At 45.9% G+C, this 18334-nt stretch overlaps 2 protein-coding genes across 8 annotated transcripts in view; one reads left to right on the forward strand and one right to left on the reverse strand.

Annotated features, from left to right (window-relative positions):
- The window catches only part of LOC107378865 (regulator of G protein signaling 22), a 43113-nt gene extending 34431 nt beyond the window's left edge, over positions 1 to 8682 (forward strand). For 3 of the 6 annotated variants that reach the window (XM_015949326.3, XM_054741345.2, XM_015949327.3), the window contains 6 exons: positions 5601 to 5780; positions 5849 to 6022; positions 6099 to 6164; positions 6497 to 6563; positions 8412 to 8471; positions 8550 to 8682. In XM_015949326.3, the coding sequence (XP_015804812.3) occupies positions 5601 to 5780; positions 5849 to 6022; positions 6099 to 6164; positions 6497 to 6563; positions 8412 to 8455 (531 nt within the window). In that variant the 3' untranslated portion in view covers positions 8456 to 8471; positions 8550 to 8682. Of the gene's footprint in view, positions 1 to 332; positions 427 to 5600; positions 5781 to 5848; positions 6023 to 6098; positions 6165 to 6496; positions 6564 to 8411; positions 8472 to 8549 lie in introns of those variants that run through there. The other 3 variants (XR_011520503.1, XM_070550849.1, XM_054741347.2) reach the window with 3 other exon arrangements.
- A 253-nt stretch (positions 8683 to 8935) lies between these two features.
- The window catches only part of LOC107378864 (intermembrane lipid transfer protein VPS13B), a 462085-nt gene continuing 452686 nt past the window's right edge, over positions 8936 to 18334 (reverse strand). For both annotated transcript variants that reach the window (XM_015949323.3, XM_015949324.3), the window contains exons 62-68: positions 17214 to 17390; positions 16933 to 17103; positions 16411 to 16587; positions 13264 to 13366; positions 10377 to 10545; positions 10228 to 10308; positions 8936 to 9373 (exon numbers count right to left, since the gene is read on the reverse strand). In XM_015949323.3, the coding sequence (XP_015804809.3) occupies positions 9125 to 9373; positions 10228 to 10308; positions 10377 to 10545; positions 13264 to 13366; positions 16411 to 16587; positions 16933 to 17103; positions 17214 to 17390 (1127 nt within the window). In that variant the 3' untranslated portion in view covers positions 8936 to 9124. The remainder of the gene's footprint in view (positions 9374 to 10227; positions 10309 to 10376; positions 10546 to 13263; positions 13367 to 16410; positions 16588 to 16932; positions 17104 to 17213; positions 17391 to 18334) is intronic.

An 18334-nucleotide genomic window follows, 5' to 3' on the forward strand; every position in this document is an offset into this window, starting at 1 on the left:
GTCCCCAGACTCTGCTTCCTCACTCGAAGATGTACGGATTGAGGAGGTCTTCAAAGTATTCTGCCCACCGATCCACAATGTAGAGGTCAGCAGCACTTTGTGACCACTGTAAACAGTGTTGGTAGCGCACTGCCAAAGCCATACGGAAGTCTTGCTTCATGGTCTCACTAAATTCCTCCCTTGCCCTGGGTTTTGCCTACGCGACCACTTAAGCCGCATTCCGCTTGGACTGACGGTACCCATCAGCTGCCTCTGGAGTCCCACAGGCCAAAAAGACTTGATAGTTCTCTTTCTTCGGCTTGACAGCATCTCTAACCTTCTGTGTCCACCAGCGGGTTCAAGGGTTGCCACCATGACAGACACTGGCAACCCTGTGGCTGCAGCTCCGGTCAGCGGCCTCAACAATAGAAGCATGGAACATGGACCACCCAGACTCAGTGTCCACCTCTTCCACTCTGGATGTGCTCAAAATTCTGTCGGAGGTGGGAATTGAAGCTTCTTCTGACAGGAAACTCTGCCAGACATTCCCAGCAGACTCTCACAATATGTTTAGTAGGGCTGGGGGTAAACGATTATTTTTAAAACGATTATTCTGACGATTATTTTATCGAATAGTCGACTATTCTAATGACTATTTAGAAAATTAATCTAATGATTATTTTTCTATTGCACAATTAACAAAAACCAGAAAATCTCAAATAAATTCCTCAAAAAAAATTGATAAATTCTTACTGTAAGAGAATAAACACTACAGGCCTTCCATTTTGTATAACACTGCGTTTATTGTGTTGGTTGGTTATGTTCTGGTGACGTGTAGAACTTGGGAGTGCAGGCTGCTGCCTGAGAGGTGGTAGAAGATGGAGTGTCTCCACGCTGCTTTGTTTTGGTCACTTATGTGCGTGAGGCGAGTGGTGTTACGGGTTAAACCAAACTCAAGGTGATATTTTACACTAAACCGAAAACCCACAACACTCTAAATGTAATAAAAGGGAGATCTACACCACAAAAAAGATGAACTCTAAACCAAAACGTAACAGCTTATCCCAACGCAAGAAGCTGTTAGCGAAGATGCTAACAGTAGCTTTACCAACATTAAGTTCAAGTTACCAAGTTTAAATAAACCAAAAACACCCAGCAGCAAACAGACCAGCACGGAGGAGAGACTGCTACCACCAAAACAGCTCTCCTCATGTCTGAAAGAAGCTCCTTAATGAAGGGAGAAACGCTCCCGGTGATTTTCTACATCTGCGGTAGAGACGAAGCAGCGCATCTGACCCCGGAAGTTGTTGTCCGTTGCCGGGAGACGAAGGCGGGCAAAACAGGAAAATAATCTAGTAGCGGACGGACATTGTTCCGGGTCTTCGGTATTTGGCGGCGATGTTAGTGAAGGCGGAGAAGAGGGCGAACTAGAGGAAAAACAGGCAGATTCCTCCTCTATTTACAAACTCCTGGGGATGCAACAAGTGGGCGCGGTGCGTCGACTTCCGGATCTGACGTCGACAAATTTTTAGAATCGAGCCGTCGACTTCGTCGAGGCTTCGCTACAGCCCTAATGTTTAGGCCTGCCAAGTCTGACCGGCATCCTCCCCCACCATTGAATCCAACTTACCAGCAGGCATTGGTCAGTTGACAGCTCCGCCCCTCTTTTCACCGGCGGCAGATCAGATGAAACAACTACAAAGTCAATCATCGAACTGCGGCCTAAGGTATCCTGGTGCCAAGAGCACATATGAACACCTTTATGCTTGAACATGGGTGTTCGTTATGGACAATCCATGACGAGCACAGAAGTCCAGTAACAAAACACCGCTCAGATTCAGATCAGGGGGGCCATTCCTCCCAACCACATTTCTCCAGGTCTCACTGTCGTTGTCCACATGAGCGTTAAAGTCCCCCAGCAGAATGAGGGAGTCACTTGAAGAAGTGCTCTCCAGCACCCTCTCCAAGGACTCCAAAAAGGGTGGGTTGTCTGAACTGCAGTTTGGTGCATAAGCACAAACCACAGTCAGAACTCGTCCCCCCACACGAAGGCAGAGGGAGGCTAACCTCTCATTCACCGGGGTAAACCCCAACGTACAGGCACCAAGATGGGGGGCAACAAGTATGCCCACCCCTACTTGGCGCCTCCCAGTGGGAGCAACTCCAGAGTGGTAGAAAGTCCAATCCCTCTTGAGGAAACTGGTTCCAGAGCTAGAGCCATGCAATGAGGTGAGTCCAGCTATATCTAGCTGGAGCCTCTCAACCTCACCCACCAATTGTGGCTCCTTCCCCACCAGAGAGGTGACATTCATTGTACTGAGAGCTAGCTTTTGGAGCTGAGGATCAGACTGCCAAGGTCCCTGTCTTCAGCTACCACCTGACACACAATGCAACCAACCTCATTGGCCTCACCCACGAGTGGTGAACTCATGGAAAGGGGGACCCATGTTTTCTCTTTGGGCTGTGCAGGCTGAGCTCCATGGTTAAAAGATCGGCCACCAGGCGCTCGCCAACATGCCCCAACTCCAGGCCTGGCTTCAGAGGGGGGCCCTGGTGACCCGCATTTAGACGTGGGAACACTGTTTCCATTTGTCTTGTTCTTCATAAGGGGTCTGTGGGCTGCTCATTGTCTGATCCCTAACCTATATATAACCGTATTTGATAAATATCATGACAAATAGCAAGCTGTTTGTATTTTATCATCATAGTCTTGTACAAAATTCTTCAATATGAAAACCTTTAACCACAACTGTTTCTAAATGATGCAAAAAGTGAAACCCAGCTCCATGTACTCCTAATCCTCTCCTTTCTCCTCTGGACAAAGTGTTTGATGGGTGGGTCTTTGTAGTATTAGAGACTGCAAATTAAAATGAAGCAAACATATTTGCTGTGGACTAAATTTACTGTGCATCTTCATTCCTTTTGCCGTTCTTTTTCCAATAGTTGATTTTTCCTACTCGGAAGTTGGAACTTCCGAGGATAAAGTGAACCCACCATTACCTAGTATCAAAATAACGTAATCTTAAACTGATTATTTTGCTGCTGCAGCAGATTGATACCTCACACTTAGATCGTTGTTGCTGGTTTCATCATCACCCAATAGCCCATCGCATTTAGTGAAGTGAAGCCAAACTTTAGAGCGCATTCGCTTTCTTCTAGTCGGAATTTCGGACTTCCGAAGAGAAAGCAAATGCACAGTTAGCTGAACAGAAGCTAATTTATCAAGCTAACGTAGTCTTAAACAATTCATTTACCTACCAAAGCAGATTAAGATGATAATGCCTCACTTATATCGTCACTGGTTTCAGTATCACCCAGTTGCCCATCCCAGTTAGTGAAGTGGACCCAAACTTTAGAGCATTTCCTCTCTGCCATACTGCTTCTCCATTTACAGCTCGCCCACAGTGACTGACAACATTACACTCTAGTGCCGGCACTGCTGTCTATCTTGGCAAATTACTCTTGCAAGTTCTTGTTATGAAGAACGGGTAACGAAACAAGGCACTGTTTCATATGACGTGAATCGGCATTCGGTCAGTGCCTTAAAAAGTAACAAATTCAATACCTGTCCCTATCAGTGAGGTTGTGTGAAAGCTCCTCAGTGGCAAGGCCCCATGGGTGGATGAGATCTGCCCGGATTTCCTTAAGGCCCTGGTTGATGTAGTTGTTAGCTGTCGCGACTGCCACTAAATTGTCAGACTGGGGTGGTGTAACTATTTAAAAAGGGAGACCGTAGGGTGTGTTCCAAATACAGGGAGATCACACTCATGAGCTTTCCTGGTAAGGTCTATTCAGGGGTTCTGGAGAGGAGGGTCCATCGGATTGTCACTCCTCAGATTCAGGAGAAGCAATGTGGTTTTCATTGTGGCTGTGGAACACTGGACCAGCTCTTTACCCTTGGGGGTGCGTGGGAATTCGCCCAACCAGGCGAGGATCAGGTCTCTGATTTTTGCAGATGATGTGGTCCTGTTGGCTTCATCAGAACGTGATCTCTGGCGGTTCACAGCTGAGTGTGAATTAGTTGGGATGAGAATCAGCTCCTTTAAATCCAAGACCATGGTCTTGAGTCGGAAAACGGCAGAATGCCTTCTCCGAGTCAGGGATGAGGTCCTGCCTCAAGTGGAGGAGTTTAAGTATCTCTGGGTCTTGTTCACGAGTGAGGGAAAACTGGAGCGTGAGATCGACAGGCGTCTGCAGTGATGCGGACTTTGTACCGGTCTGTCATTGTTGATTTACAGATTGATCTACATTCCTGCCCTCACCTATGGTCACGAGCTTTGGGTAGAGACCAAAAGAACAAGATCGCGGATACAAGCGGCCAAAATGAGTTTTCTCTGCATGGCTGCTGGGTTCTACCTTGGAGATAGTGAGAAGCTCGGTCATTTAGGAGGTGCTTGGAGTAGATCCACTGCTCCTCCACATTGAGAGGAGCCACTTGAGGTAGCTCTGGCATCTGGTTAGGATGCCTCCTGGACACCTCCCTGGTGAGGTTTTCTGGGCACGTCCAACCAGGAGGAGACCCAAAGGAAGACCCAGGTCATGATAGAGGGACCATGTCTTTCAGCTGGCCAGGGAACACCTTGGGATTCCCCCGGAGGAGCTGGTCCAAGTGGCTGGGGAGAGGGAAGTCTGGACCTCTCGGCTTAGGCTGCTGCCCCTGCAACCCGACCCCTGATAAGTGACTGAAAAAGGATGAATGGATGGAAAGTGAAAAACAATTTTTCTTTAGTAAAGGATAATCTACATCTAAGGGGTAGGCCTAATATGTCTAGACTTCTTGGGTGTGTTCTTGCTGTGTCGTATTTGTAATTCCATGCTGTAGTTCTTTTTTAAAACATGCAAACTGCAATTAAGCATACATAGGAGAAACCGGACGCCAACTCAACACACGAACAATAGAACATAGAAAGGAGTGCGAGAAAGAGGCAAGTCGAAAACACACGAGCAGCAAAAGAAGAAGCAGAAAGTACAATAAAGAAGTCAGCCGTAACTGATCACTGCATAAGAGAAAACCATATAATGGACTGGGACAACACAAGGATCACAAACACCGAACAACAAAAATACAAAAGATGGATAAAAGAAGCAATAGAGATAAGGAGATGTGGGACCATGAACAGGGACGATAGAGTTTACATGTTGGACCGCGCATGGGACTGCATCTTCGGAGAGGGGAGAGCGGCGGGCAGCAGAGGGCGACAACGTCCTCTGCTGCCCTCGGATAAACTGAGAAGGAAGTGACGCCACCATCAGCGTCAGCCTGAGGAAGTCTGCAGCCGCAAATGAAACGTAGCGACAAAACAGGTAACAAAACTGTTCTGTTTTAAAAAAGAACTACAGCCTGGAATGTCTAGACTTGTACCAAGTCCATTTTTCAAAAAAAAAAAAAAAAATATATATATATATATATATATTGTACTATACAACTATGATAGAATAGTCATGGAAGTGAATATGTTTCAAAAATAAATTGGGCTACTACTGCCAATACTACTGGGTCATCATTAATTCAGACAACAGGAATGTCTCTTAGGAGTCATCCTAGTTTTTACTTTTTTCATTCAGAACAGACATGTTGGGGCTTTTGGACCATTTTATTCTTGTGTTCTTCTCGTCTGCAGGATTTATTTCACTCCCACTGTGACGAGGTCGTCCTCCAGAACAAAATCTCTGTTCTCATCGACTGTTTCATCCACACCTGCATGTCCCCCGCTCTGCGGATAGACGTCCCTCCAGGCCAGGTGCAGCGGATTCTGGAGAAACGCTATGAGGTGGACCCTTACATCTTCAGAGAGGCACAGGTATGGTGTTACTGTGTAAATACAGAGGACATCTGTGTGTTCTTCATGTTGCCTATTTGCTCATTTAGATGTCAGTGTTTGATAAGTTGCTGAGGTTTTGGCCCGAGTTCCAGGAGCTTAGCAGCAGTCTCTCGGACGAGCAGCTTCTTGCTTTGCTGCAGAGGAAGCAGCAACAATACAGAGCCAAAAAACGGAGACAGAAAAGCAAAGAGGAGGAGATAGCCGCAATGAGAATCACACTGGTGAGGAGAAAATATATATAATTATAGGAATTTACAAAATTCCTGAAAGAATCCAGTCTAACTTCTTTTTGTAAAGGAAGAGCTGGAGAGACAGTTAGAGGAGGATGAGACGGAAGAAGAAATGGAAGAAAGTACATCAAAGGTAAACAGGAAAAATAAGAATCAGTTGTCAGCGGTGACCACTGCTCATGAAAAGGTTGAACATTTTAGACGTGTGCAGATTCTCAGCAGAGCTCATTTCTGGTCATGGTAGTCAGAGAGCATCCTTTCTGTTCAGGATGTGGCTCGAATCCTTTAGAATCAAATTGAATCTTCTTGAGGTGAACGATGTCTAAGAACCAAAACATTCTTGTTCAAATCTTTAAAATGGTTGAACTTGTATGGATTTAGTTCTTTAAACCAGTTTATTAAAAGCCACCTGCAATGGAAGAAGATCTAAATAGTCCCTTTTGATGGTTCTGATGTTTCTTTCAGGTGCTGTGGGCATCTTCAAAGGACATGGCTGATGTGGAACAGAAGGAAAAGCTGCTGAGGAAACAAAGTAAGTTTGAGACGCCCCCTTCCAAAGCCTCTGGTATGTTTGCTAGCACTCTCTCAGGTAAAAAGAATACAAGCCATGAAGAAAACACTTGGTGTTGCGGTAACATTACTACCAAGCGTGGCGGTATGAATGCCGCAAAATTCCCGCATTGCCATGCTGCCACGGCACGTTCATAAGCCACTGTGGTGGCAGTAGTACACTGATTTGTCGGCGTGGCGTGTCCTCTAAAAGCTGAACAGCCCTGGGGACAACTAGGCAAGGCAGCTTTATTTATAAAGCTCATTTCATACACAGAAGCAATTCAGTGTGCTTTCCATTAGCAATCAAGAACATTAAAACCAACGTGACAGAAAACACAATTTAAAAATAAAAAAGAAACAAAGTTAAACGTTGAGCAGTTACAGAGCAGAAGGTGCAGCATAAGAACATTTATTCAAAGGCTGATGAATACATGAATGTTACTGGAGTTGGGGCACATCTGAGGTCATGAGGAAGCTGATTCCATCTGTGAGCAGCATCGTAGCTAAAAGCAGCTTCACCTGTTTGGTTCTGACCCGGTTCGACCAGCTGACTGTTTCCTAAGGCTCACAGAGCCCTGCTGGGTGTAGATACCTGAAGGAGGTCTGACATGTATTCTGGTCCCACGCCATTGAGTGATTTATAAACTAGTAGAAGCACTTTGAAATGGATTCTGTAGTTTACTGGTAACCAGTGTAGAGATTTAAGAACAGGAGTGGTGTTTGGTTCTCTTGGTTCTTGTTAAGACTCTAGCAGCAGCATTCTGAACAAGCTGCAGCTGCTTCACAGCTTTTTTGGGAAGACCAGTTAGGAGACCATTGCAGTAGTCCAGCCTGCAGTCGATGAACACATGAATGAGTTTCTCTAGGTCTTGTCTGGAGTGTGGACATGAGACCTCTGAGTCATGTTGTTTGAGGCAGATGATAAAACGCTGATCTAGTTATAGCCTTAATGTGACCAGTGAAGCTCAGGTCTGAATCAGTTATGACACAAAGATTTCTAACCTGGGTCTTGGTCTTTATTCCTCTGGAGTCAAGCTGAGCAATAACCTCCATCCTGTCCTTCTTACTTCCAAAGACAATAATTTCAGTCTTGTCTTTGTTTAACTGGAGGAAGTTTGACTGCATCCAGTCATTAACTTGCCCCAAACACTGACAGAGTGGGTCTAGAGGACCACAGTCACTAGGTGATAGAGCTAGGTAGATCTGGGTGTCATCTGCATAACTATGATAGGTAATATTGTTATTGTTTATGACCTGACCCAGGTGGAGCATGTAGAGGTTGAAGAGCAGTGGTTCAAGAATTGAGCCTTGGGGGACCCCACATGTCATGGTGATCAGCTTTGATTTATGACCACCAATCGAAACAACATAACTCCTGTCTGCGAGGCATGATTAGAACAGACTATGGACTGTACCCGATAGTCCCACCCAGTTTATGAGCCTATCCGAAGGATGTTGTGGTCCACAGTATCAACAGCTGCAGTGAGATGGAGCATCATCAGGACAGATGTTTTACCTGAATCTGTATTTAGACAACCAGACAAACACAGAAATGGTCAGATAGACCCACAGTTGTAGAAATGTCCTCCTGGTGCGCGCCCACAGAGCTTCATTCACCACCAGGCTGGACCCTTTTCGCCAGAAGGGTCGAGCCTGGCGGCTCCAGCTAGACGCACAGCTTAGGATTCATTTTTGAGGATTTAATCAGTCCTTTCTGGAGGTTCATGAGATGTATTTTCTCATCACAAACACACACAGGCAAAAACATTATCTATAAAAAATAATCAAATAAACGAGCAGCAGCTTAAATTCTGTCTCTCCTGCTCAGCCTCGTCCGCAAAACACCAGCACCTCCCAACAGCAAACAGCTGATCAGATCCAAGACCAGGTGAGCCGGACAGCAGGTCTCTCCCTCTCTCTCTCTCACACATACACACACACACATAACCTCTCTGTTTTACTGCAGGACATCTTGCAGCTCGCAGCATGAATGAGACGCCAGTGGAAGAAGTGATGCCGTACATCTCTACTTTGGCATGAAAAAGACTCAGCATCATCAGAGCAATGAATAAAACAGCTGACCTGCAGCAGATACCAGAAACACACGGTCTTACTTTCCATCTTGATTAAACATCTTTTAATAGGAAGTTTCTACATTTACATATTATAGATTTACATAACACATCTGCATGGTCTGGGATTGGTATCAACACAAAGTACAAGAATCAGTGTTAAACATCTGGACACACTTTAGATTGGCATTGGACTGTTTAAAAATGTAAACACACACGTTGTAGCGTTGATGATGTAACAAACCTTCACTGTCATAGACGCGCTTTATCACATCCCAGGTTTCTGTGGCAGCTAGAACTTCGTCAGAAAAAACTTCTACACATTTTTACATGGCTAAGGCATATGTGACCAGTTATATAAAAACTTTACATCCCAAGTAGAATTTGCATAAACAGGAAGAAGAAAATAAGACTTAAGGTGAACCTTGTTCCTTTCAGACTCGGAGGATCTGAGCTGTTTTAGTGTAAATCAGTGGAATCCGATACGTAAGGCTTTGTTCTTCACCGCGGTGAACCTGCTAACAAACACTTTGGCAGAGGCAGGATCCACCAGGTAGTGGTAGCACTTTGTGACGGACGGAGGCGGCTCTGCGAGCGTTACTGGGGGCTGCAGCTGGAGCGACGCAGGCGCCGGGGAGACGAACTGGGAGGCTCGTGTCACATAATCCACCAGCCGCTGATGCTGCTGCTCCGACAGGTGCTCACGGACACCATCGCCCTGAGGAGGGATGCATAATGACACTGATCTGGATCACGTCATAGACGTGTGCTAATGATGTTGTCATGGCAACTGATGCAGACTTCAGCTAATCAGAAATACATTAGAGGATAACATCAGCAGTGTAGATGAAGTCATTCTAAATGACAGTTTAGGGGGGTATGGGTGTTTACAGCCCAGCACCGTGCAGGACGTTTGCCAGAGAACACCAAGATGGTGAATCCTTCAGTAAATAATTATGTCTGTGGAAAAACAGCTGCTAGAACCTGTAGACGACCACCAGAGAACCTCTTACTCTACGGGAGATCCCCCTCATGAGCTGTAGGGGACGAGATGTGACCAGTTATGGTTAACGAGGGCGTTTCTGTATGGAAACGACTGAACTAACGGACACGAGGACCTGGGTACATGCTGGTGGGACTTTTCAAGTAGATTTTGGAGAAACGTGCATAGGAGAGGTAACAGCTTGTTTCATAAATCAGGATTTTGACTTTTCGTAACATTTGTAGGAAGGATTATAGGACAGTTTCTACCAACGTTTGATAAATGAGGCCCTGGTCTGGGAGGAGATCCCTCAGGTGTTGTTGGGAGGTCATGCAGCCTGTGGAGGCCATACACACAGTGTGATTTTGTTGTCAGTGCATAATAATTAATGAGAATACTTCATTCAGTCAGATCTAGGATGTTTTATTTCTATGTCCCCTTCATATTTTGAGTAGTGTAGAAAGCTGAAGCCACAACTGTTTCTTTAAATGGACCCAAAGGCTTTCTGAATGAATCGCTATATCTCATGTCATCTGTTAGCTGGGAGTTTTCCTCATGTGTTCATTGAGTGCGTGACCCAGCTGTCTCACCTCAGAGTCGCTGCTGACCGTCTGCTGTTGCAGTGTGAGAGTGAGCTGGTTCTGCTGCTCTGGCTCCAGCTGACACTCCACCTAAACACCACGGAAGGGTCAACATTCCCATCGCCAAGACCAGCAGTTCTGCTCCTGACTGAGATTACCTCTGTGATGGGGAAGGCCTGCTGCTGGGTGTCTTCACTCAAGCTGACAACAAACAACACCTCCGAGGTGAGCAGCAGGCAGCCAGCATGCTCCTGACCTGACCCACTGACGATGGTCACCTCCAGGGCCATGTGGAGCTCCGGTCGTCCCAGAGACTGCAGCATCTTCCTGTGGTCACAGCCAACAACCAGCAGGGTTATGACAACACAAAGACTGCTGTAACTAAATTAGTCCAGCTTGTGATGGAGGTTCCCCGTCTGCTGCTGCAGGGCCTCGCCGACCTGTTGCGAGAGTTTACAACATGTTATAAACAGCCTGAGACAAATCTATGGTGGCAGGGTCCACCCGAACCCCACAGACTGTTACCGTCAGGAGGAAGAAGAGACAGCAGACCCAACAATGCAGATGATCTGAAGTTCATCACCTGAGCAGAGCCACAGGCTGGTGGCCTCCATGCCAGTCATTCATGCAGAAAGTCCCACCATAACCAGGAGCCTCACATTTCCATTTAAATGTTATTTTATGTGTAGCGTAGGAAAGGTCAGGTCGCCAGACATTAACTGTCTGCCCGGAGTGCGTTGTGCTCTCCAACCTTAAACACGCCGTTTCTGACCTCGCCATCGGACAAGGCTGGTCTCCTGCCTGTGTGTCTGGAAGCCATAAGGTCCTAACTTTAACAGGAGGACCTCATTTGGTCTCAATTCCTACTTCTCAGGTTAATAAAGTCATTTATGTCTCGATTGCTTTACAGTAATGATGAATCAGTAATGAACTGTTTATTACTGCAATGCCCAAAGAGTCTACTTGATGATTTCATAATGATTTATCATCAGTGATGTCACATATTAACACCAGTTTATCAACAAATGACTGTTATGTCGTATTTACTTCACATAATAAGTGAAATAAGCCTTTTCTACGTGTCTGAGGGCTCTTTGGTAACTCCTCCTGAACTTTCTGTCGGTCCAAACGTAGAAAAAACAGAACTTTAAAACCATAAACTTCAGTTAGAGCAAGGTGTCCAGCCTTCAGGCTAAAGTAACATCTTTGGGGATCAAACCAGCTGCAAGAACCACACTTTCAGGATCAAACAACTCATCAGACGTGGAAGGACCCGCCAGCAGACCCGAGGGGTATCTATCTTCAACCAGCTGATCTGTATTCTGAAAGGGGCTACGACCTTTGGGATACCACAAGTCTAATTCCACTGGACAGCTGCGTCGAGCCGACTTCGCCGGACCGCAGAGAGCCCAGGGTAAACCGCAGCTCTGCGCTGGAAGATTATTTTGATGACTCGGTAACATTCAGCCAGATAACATCACAGCTTTCTGAGTCACCTCATTAGGCTCTCAGCAACATCTAAGATCACGATCAGTCGATATAACCTCAAATCATCATTTATAATCATTTGTCCTGCGTCATCCTAGCAGTAGAAATACAGTAATAAATACATTTTTATAAACTATATTTGTCTGTGGGTATGCCAGGGAACCAACACTAATAATTTGACCCAAAGTACGTAGTTTCATCATCAATCGAATATTAAAGGTTTAATAATATTGATAATCCATATTTTAATGGAATATTACATTTTTGAATACCTTTATATTCGATTGACAATTTAATAAAAGTAAACACTTACAAATATTTACATAAGTGATTTCATTTAAAGGTGTGGTTCACCGAAAAAACCCGTTTTGTTGGTTATCTCAGATTCTAACTCTGCAGGCTGAAAATAGTCTCCTACACCTATCTTCTGCGTTAGTTTCTGATTGGCTTAGCATTCAGGAAGCAGCAGAGAACATCTCGGCTAGCAGAAGCTAACCATAGCATTAGCAACTCCACCACACAGCAGAACTCCTCCGGGCTCTGGAACCAGTGGAACAGCACATCTGTTCATTTAAGTGTTTTTCTTTTTGTGGCACTGCTTTTACATTAAAGCTCCGTAGCATAGCTTCATTAGCATAGCTTCTCCGAAGATTCAGGCGACTGGCAGGCTTGGTAGATTTGGTCCTGGTTTGGGATGTTGCCATACTGAAGATTGTAAAGATTAATATCAGCACCAAAATAGTGCAATTTTTTGAGCTTGGAGATATTAAAAAATACAATTTGTGGCCCTCCCTGTGGAGCTACTACGAGACACATGCTACTCGGTCAAGCTCAGCGGAAACTCCCCCAGTATGCATCTTTAATGGCCTGGGAACGCTTCTGGATCCCTGGAAGGAGCTGGATGTGTTCCTCTGCAGCTCTTTTAGCCCTGCCCATTTCTGAGCTCACCTGTGCTTTCTAGTGAGGAATGTGTTCGGTCTCGTCTCTGACTGCGACAGGACCAGCTGGGGGGTTTGGGTCTGACCCCCAGCTGCAGTAAAAGTGTCTGATGGGAACCAGTTTCATATCTGGGAAGTTTGAGCTTTCTCTCTTTTCTTTTTACCCTTCAGGGGTCGCCACATCCAATCATCTGTCTCCATTTAGTCCTAAAACCAGGACATGAACATAGAAAAGAGCCCCCTCCTCCTTTACAGATTTGAAGATCTAGCTCCTCCTAGATGATGAAATCTAAAAACACATTTTCTTCCTGTAGCTGAGTGTCAACCTGTTTCTGACCTTCCTGTCAGACATTTACGATTCTTGGAGCAGCTCCTGAATTTTTTTGAATAAAACTCAGAGTTCAAGTGAGAACTTTGAAAATCTACATTCTGCCTGGTTCTGTTGCACGAAGCAGGACTCAAACATCTCTGAGCAGAATCATGGCCAAATCAGAACAACTCCATCTTGCAGCTGTTGGGCAAACATGCTGAAAAAGCCTTTTTAACATGGTTTGATGGGAACGGGCAGTATGGGATCAACGTAAAAACGCAGCAGGAAAGCAGAAATGATGAATCATACCAGACATATTTCAGGTGGCTGTTGGAGGCCCGAGCAGACATTCCTTCTGCAGGTAGGCGCAGCTGTTTAGGAAGCTGCCACAGGCCGGCTCCATGGAGAATCCCTGAGAGCACAGAAACAAACCAAGTGTTACTGATATTAGTAAGTCGGCAAAGCTCTCGCTGGGAGGAGCTTAAATATCACCTGGAGGTTGGTCTTTTAACCCCCTTTAGCTCTGAGCACAGAGAGAGACCGCTGATGATCTGAGTGGACATCAAAGGGTTTTATGGAACCAGTATCTCACTGGGTAAACGACTAACTTCATAAGAGTCTCAGTTTGCTTATTTTACATTTTACCCTTAAGGAAGAATTGAGGGCTCAGGTGTGAGAACGACGGCTGCGGTCCATCTTCTCAGTCTCAATAAAGTCTGAAGCTAGGAGTTCTCCTAAGGCACACCTGTACATCATTCATGCTGTCATCAGCCCCTTGATATGCCTCACCTGCGAGGTGGGATGGATTATCATGGTAAAGTGCTCACTAACACATGTAGACAGATTTCAGATCAATATTTGAGAGTCATGGCTGTTTGGTGTTTGTAGAAGAAGTTTCAGATGTTTGAGTTTAGCTCCTGAGAAATGGGAGCAAAAACAAACGTGTTGTGTTTATATTTTTGGCTTGGTGGTTCCTGATGCCGTTCTCCTAGGCAACCGGAGTGGCACCAAGGCAAGGTTCCTTAACACTGAGAAACACCCTAGACGGACAGGAGCCCTACCGTTGGCCTGAGAAGTGTATTGTTATACGCTGGTGAAGGTTCTCAGTCATCCAGGTCATGGTAATCCAAAGGGTTCAGATGAAGGCAGCTGGACTTCTTTGGTTTGTTGAAGACTTTTCACTTCTCTGAGGAGCTTTGTTAAAACTGACAAAGTTCCTCAGAGAAGCGAAACAAATAACACAAGCCTGGAGGAGTTCTGGTGTGTGGGGGAGATGCTAATGCTAACAGTTAGCTTCTACTAGCGGAGACGTTCTCTGCTGTTTCCTGGATGCTAAACCAACAACAGCCTTCCCTGTCGTGAGTCCAGATGGGTGAGTCCATGAATGTTAGTGACAGTGTGACGTAGATCTGTCAGGAGTTTCTAATCCTAGAGTTTCACCATCTGTTTTCTCTCAGAAGCTACTGCAGGGGATAGGTGTAGGAGACTATTTTCATGTTCAGCCTGCGTGAGAGACTCAGTGACGGATAGTTTTTCAAAATAATAAGTAAAAAAAGATTACTCAGTGAAGCTGATCCCAGACCAACAGCCCCGAGGACCCAGCACAGCAGCAGAAAGACCTGGGGCCGATTTTTAACCCGTGGAGCTGAGAGGGTCACACACAGCAGAGCCAGGCCCTGGGGAGGTCCTGCTCTTATATGGAGCTCTTCACCTCATTAGTGGTTTATGTTCTGTGGCAGACCTAGTGCCAACACACACACCAACCCACCAATAAAACACTAAGTTAGTCCAGAGTGTGTGTGTGTGTCAGGGGTCTTTCAGCAGCTCTCTCCTGGCTTCTGCTTTAATAAACACTTTGGCTCCTGCATGGAGCAGTTGGGAGCAGAGCGGGATCATCCATCCACTGATGGACGCATGAGTTTCCTCCCTCGTTCACTCTAACTCACGCATGTGTTTATTGTTGCCTCTAGGAGAGTTATTCATACCCAGACCTGCCAACCTGTTTGCATTTTGGCATCTATTTACGCTGGTACGACTCGCCCCTCTAAACTACGCTAAAAGCTCCGGATACGTGAGTTGAGTTCTGTGGCAAATATGCACGTGTGGTACTCATGTCTGGCAACACGACTCAGTGGCGTGGTGAAGAAGTTTAAGCCAATCATCGTAGAAAAGCAGAGAAAAACTATCCAACCTAACCTATAACGTAACACCCCCCGCCCCCCTCCTCCCTGCTTCGTCCTGCCCACTGCTCTCTCCCTCCGGTTTGCCACTCGCTGCTGTTCTGGTAAGGTAAATGTGTGTGTGTGTGTGTGTGTGTGTGTGTGTGACAGACCGGCTGTCTTTTAGTGAATGTGAATGCGTGATGTTACTTTCACTGTTAAATATTCAAGCCGAAATCTGAGTGAAAAAAAATAAAAAATCTGCGACTAAAGAGAAAGAGGCAGCTGTGTGTGTGTGTGTGTTTGCCTTTATCCATATCAGATAGATTTGACCTGTATATAAGGAGGAATGTGATTATTTATACAGTTTAAACATGCAGCCATTATTTTTTTTCGCAGCTTGTTTTGCAACTCTTGCTGTGGCAGATGAGGGGGAAGCAGACAGAGAGGGATTGGTTAGCAGACCTGCCAAAAAGAAGATGGTCCATGTGCCGCAGAAGTTTTTGTCCAAACATCAAGAGCAGTGGTCATGCTTGCGACCCTCCAAACAACCTCAGCATGCATTTTACACAATCTGCAATTATGATGTGGACATAAGCCACCAGGGAGCTGCAGGTAATTAGTAAATTAGCCCTGATGATGTGTGCAGATGTGCTTTAAGCCAATCTAATATTACATTCTTGACAACAGAAACACCTATTGCAATTTAAAAATAAATAATTACCATTCAATACATGTAAAAATTTTTTTTATTATTTTGTATTGAAGTAATTTAATGCAAGTAGCTTGTATAAGCACAAATATTATATAAGGAAACTTTAGAGTTTTACTGTTTAATATTAAAATACACGATACTTTGGAGTCAGGTCAAACTGTAAACATGTCTTTAACCGGACTAGTCAAAATAAGAACTATGAACAAGTATGTGTCTGTGTGTGTATAAAATATTTCATCCAGTGAATGGGGAGATTACAGCGTGAAAAGCAATGGAAGTCAGTGAAAAAACGCTGCTTAAGTGGTACTCAAAACATTTTGGCAAGGTTGCCAGGTCTGCATATCTCACGTTTCTTCAGCTGAGCTACAGGAATTGTTAAAAGGTGAGATTTCATTTAGCTGCCGAGCGCAGAGCGAACACAAACGCTGACGTCCGTAGGTCCCAGATTCCACGTTCATGTGATAAATGAGGCCTAATCTGAGCAGATTATCTGTGCTGCACACACAGATGCCAAAGCATGCTTTAATAGTTCCTCCAGCATCAGCTCAAGCAGAAAAACCCTTAAAACCAAACTGGGCTCACCATATCCAGTCTGGGACACCAGTTCAGCTGCCCCCCCGATGGGCTTGGTGAAAACCCCCACGATGCCTTTCCCGACCCCAGAGATCACCCCTTTGGCTTTGCTTCCAGCAGAGCTCTGGATCTCCCAGCTCTTTTGGAAGTTCTGCATGGGCTGGTCCACGATGCCGGCTATGGCTCCTGCAGAAACCACACAAGGATAAGCTCTGGTCATGAGCTGTGGTGGCTGACCAAAGCCTGGTGATTCACAGCACAGAACTCAAATGTCTTTTGCATTAAAACGGAGTTTCAGCAAACCTTACGCTGAACTAAACAAACTCATTTTGGAGCAGGAAGTCAGAAGCAGCTGTGAGCTTCCTGGGAAGTAAGACCCAGTGTAAGTGAGACTAGAGCAGGTGTAACCCTCACCCATACCCTACAGAGACACCGGACTAACAGATGTTAAACAGAAAAGTTTAAAACAACGTAAGAATCTGAACACTAATGGTCCCTTCTCCCTAAAAACGACGTCTGAATCTGTCCTACCTAACAAGCTGATGCCGAGTCGGGACAGTCCCTGTCTCAGGCCGTCCCCCAGGCTCTCTGGTAGCTGCCGTCTCCACTCCTCCTGTCTGGTGTAGTGCTCTTCATCCAGCGAGAGACGGTCCATGTTCCTGGCCAGGCTGGTGGCTAAGTTGGTGATGGACGTCAGGGTGCCTACACACATTTAGATTATGAAATGTAGATGTTTACGATGAAGTCAGTCCACTGCTGCTACTCATAGATTAACTGTTATTTATCACACAGTTTAGGTAAACAGCTGCTACCTTTTGAAATATGTTTGACAAAAGATGAAGTTCCTCTGGAAACTCCGCTGACAAAGGCCCCGGGCCCCCGGGTCAGACCCTCGTACGGCAGACGGAAGAAGTCCGAAACACCGTTCCCTATGCTCCGCACTAGGCTGGCAGGACTGCCCAGGATCTCCAGGGAGCCCACCACCCACCCTGAAGAACAATCACAACATCTGGATTAGAACTAACCTGTTTGGTGACGCACACACACACACACACACACACACCTGTATGTAATCATACGAGTGCTGCAGCAGGATTTACGACCTCCTACCGTCTCGCCTCTCCTGCAGCTGTAGGTTCCCTCAGATGCACGGCTCACTGATCCCCCCCCCCCCCCCCCCCCCCCCCCCCCCCCGTGTCAGATTATGCCTGGGTGACGGGCTCTGATGGTAAAAACCCGGCCAGTGGCTGGTTCTACGTAATGTGCTCACCTGGGTCGGGTAAAACAAACCTTCTACCAGGGGGCCGATCTTCACGTTTAAACAAACGTTAGACGTTAAATGTTCTGTAATCTATAAGTGCCGTAGACGGGTGGTGTGATGTGGGATTGTGGCGTTCCCCTGGTAATCAGGCCCAAACGCTTCCCACAGCCGCTCTGTCTCTGATGACTAACGGAGGAGGCGGCATGCTGAAATATGAGCAGCGATGAGGGCTCTAACGAGAGACAGCAGGAAGGACACGTCAGGCCACAGAGATGATTTCTGATGTGGAGATGATGGCTTAAACCAGACCATGTGTGGGAGGTGCTGGACCTGATAAGTCAGCTAAGACTGGGTGGCTGATCGCTAACCAACCATAAAACCATTCTTTAGTCAGGTTAGGTATCATCAGCTAACATTAAATCACAACAGAAACCTTCCTCAGTCCTCCGGTTTACGCCTCAGAGAGCGTTCATCTCAAAGTTCAGCTTTAGTCAGAACAACAGACTCGTCCTGATGTTCTAGAGCTGCAGCTGCTCACAGAGCTGTCCAACAGCCCAGCGTTGTTATGGGGAATGTGTATTTACTCGAGTTTAAAACCAAGATCGTCCAATGATGAGAAATGGTGGAGATACAGGTTCCACTGGAGACATCTGACTCTGATGCAAAAGTTAA

This window comes from Nothobranchius furzeri, chromosome 5 (genome assembly GCF_043380555.1).
Source record: "Nothobranchius furzeri strain GRZ-AD chromosome 5, NfurGRZ-RIMD1, whole genome shotgun sequence".
Classification (NCBI taxonomy): domain Eukaryota; kingdom Metazoa; phylum Chordata; class Actinopteri; order Cyprinodontiformes; family Nothobranchiidae; genus Nothobranchius; species Nothobranchius furzeri.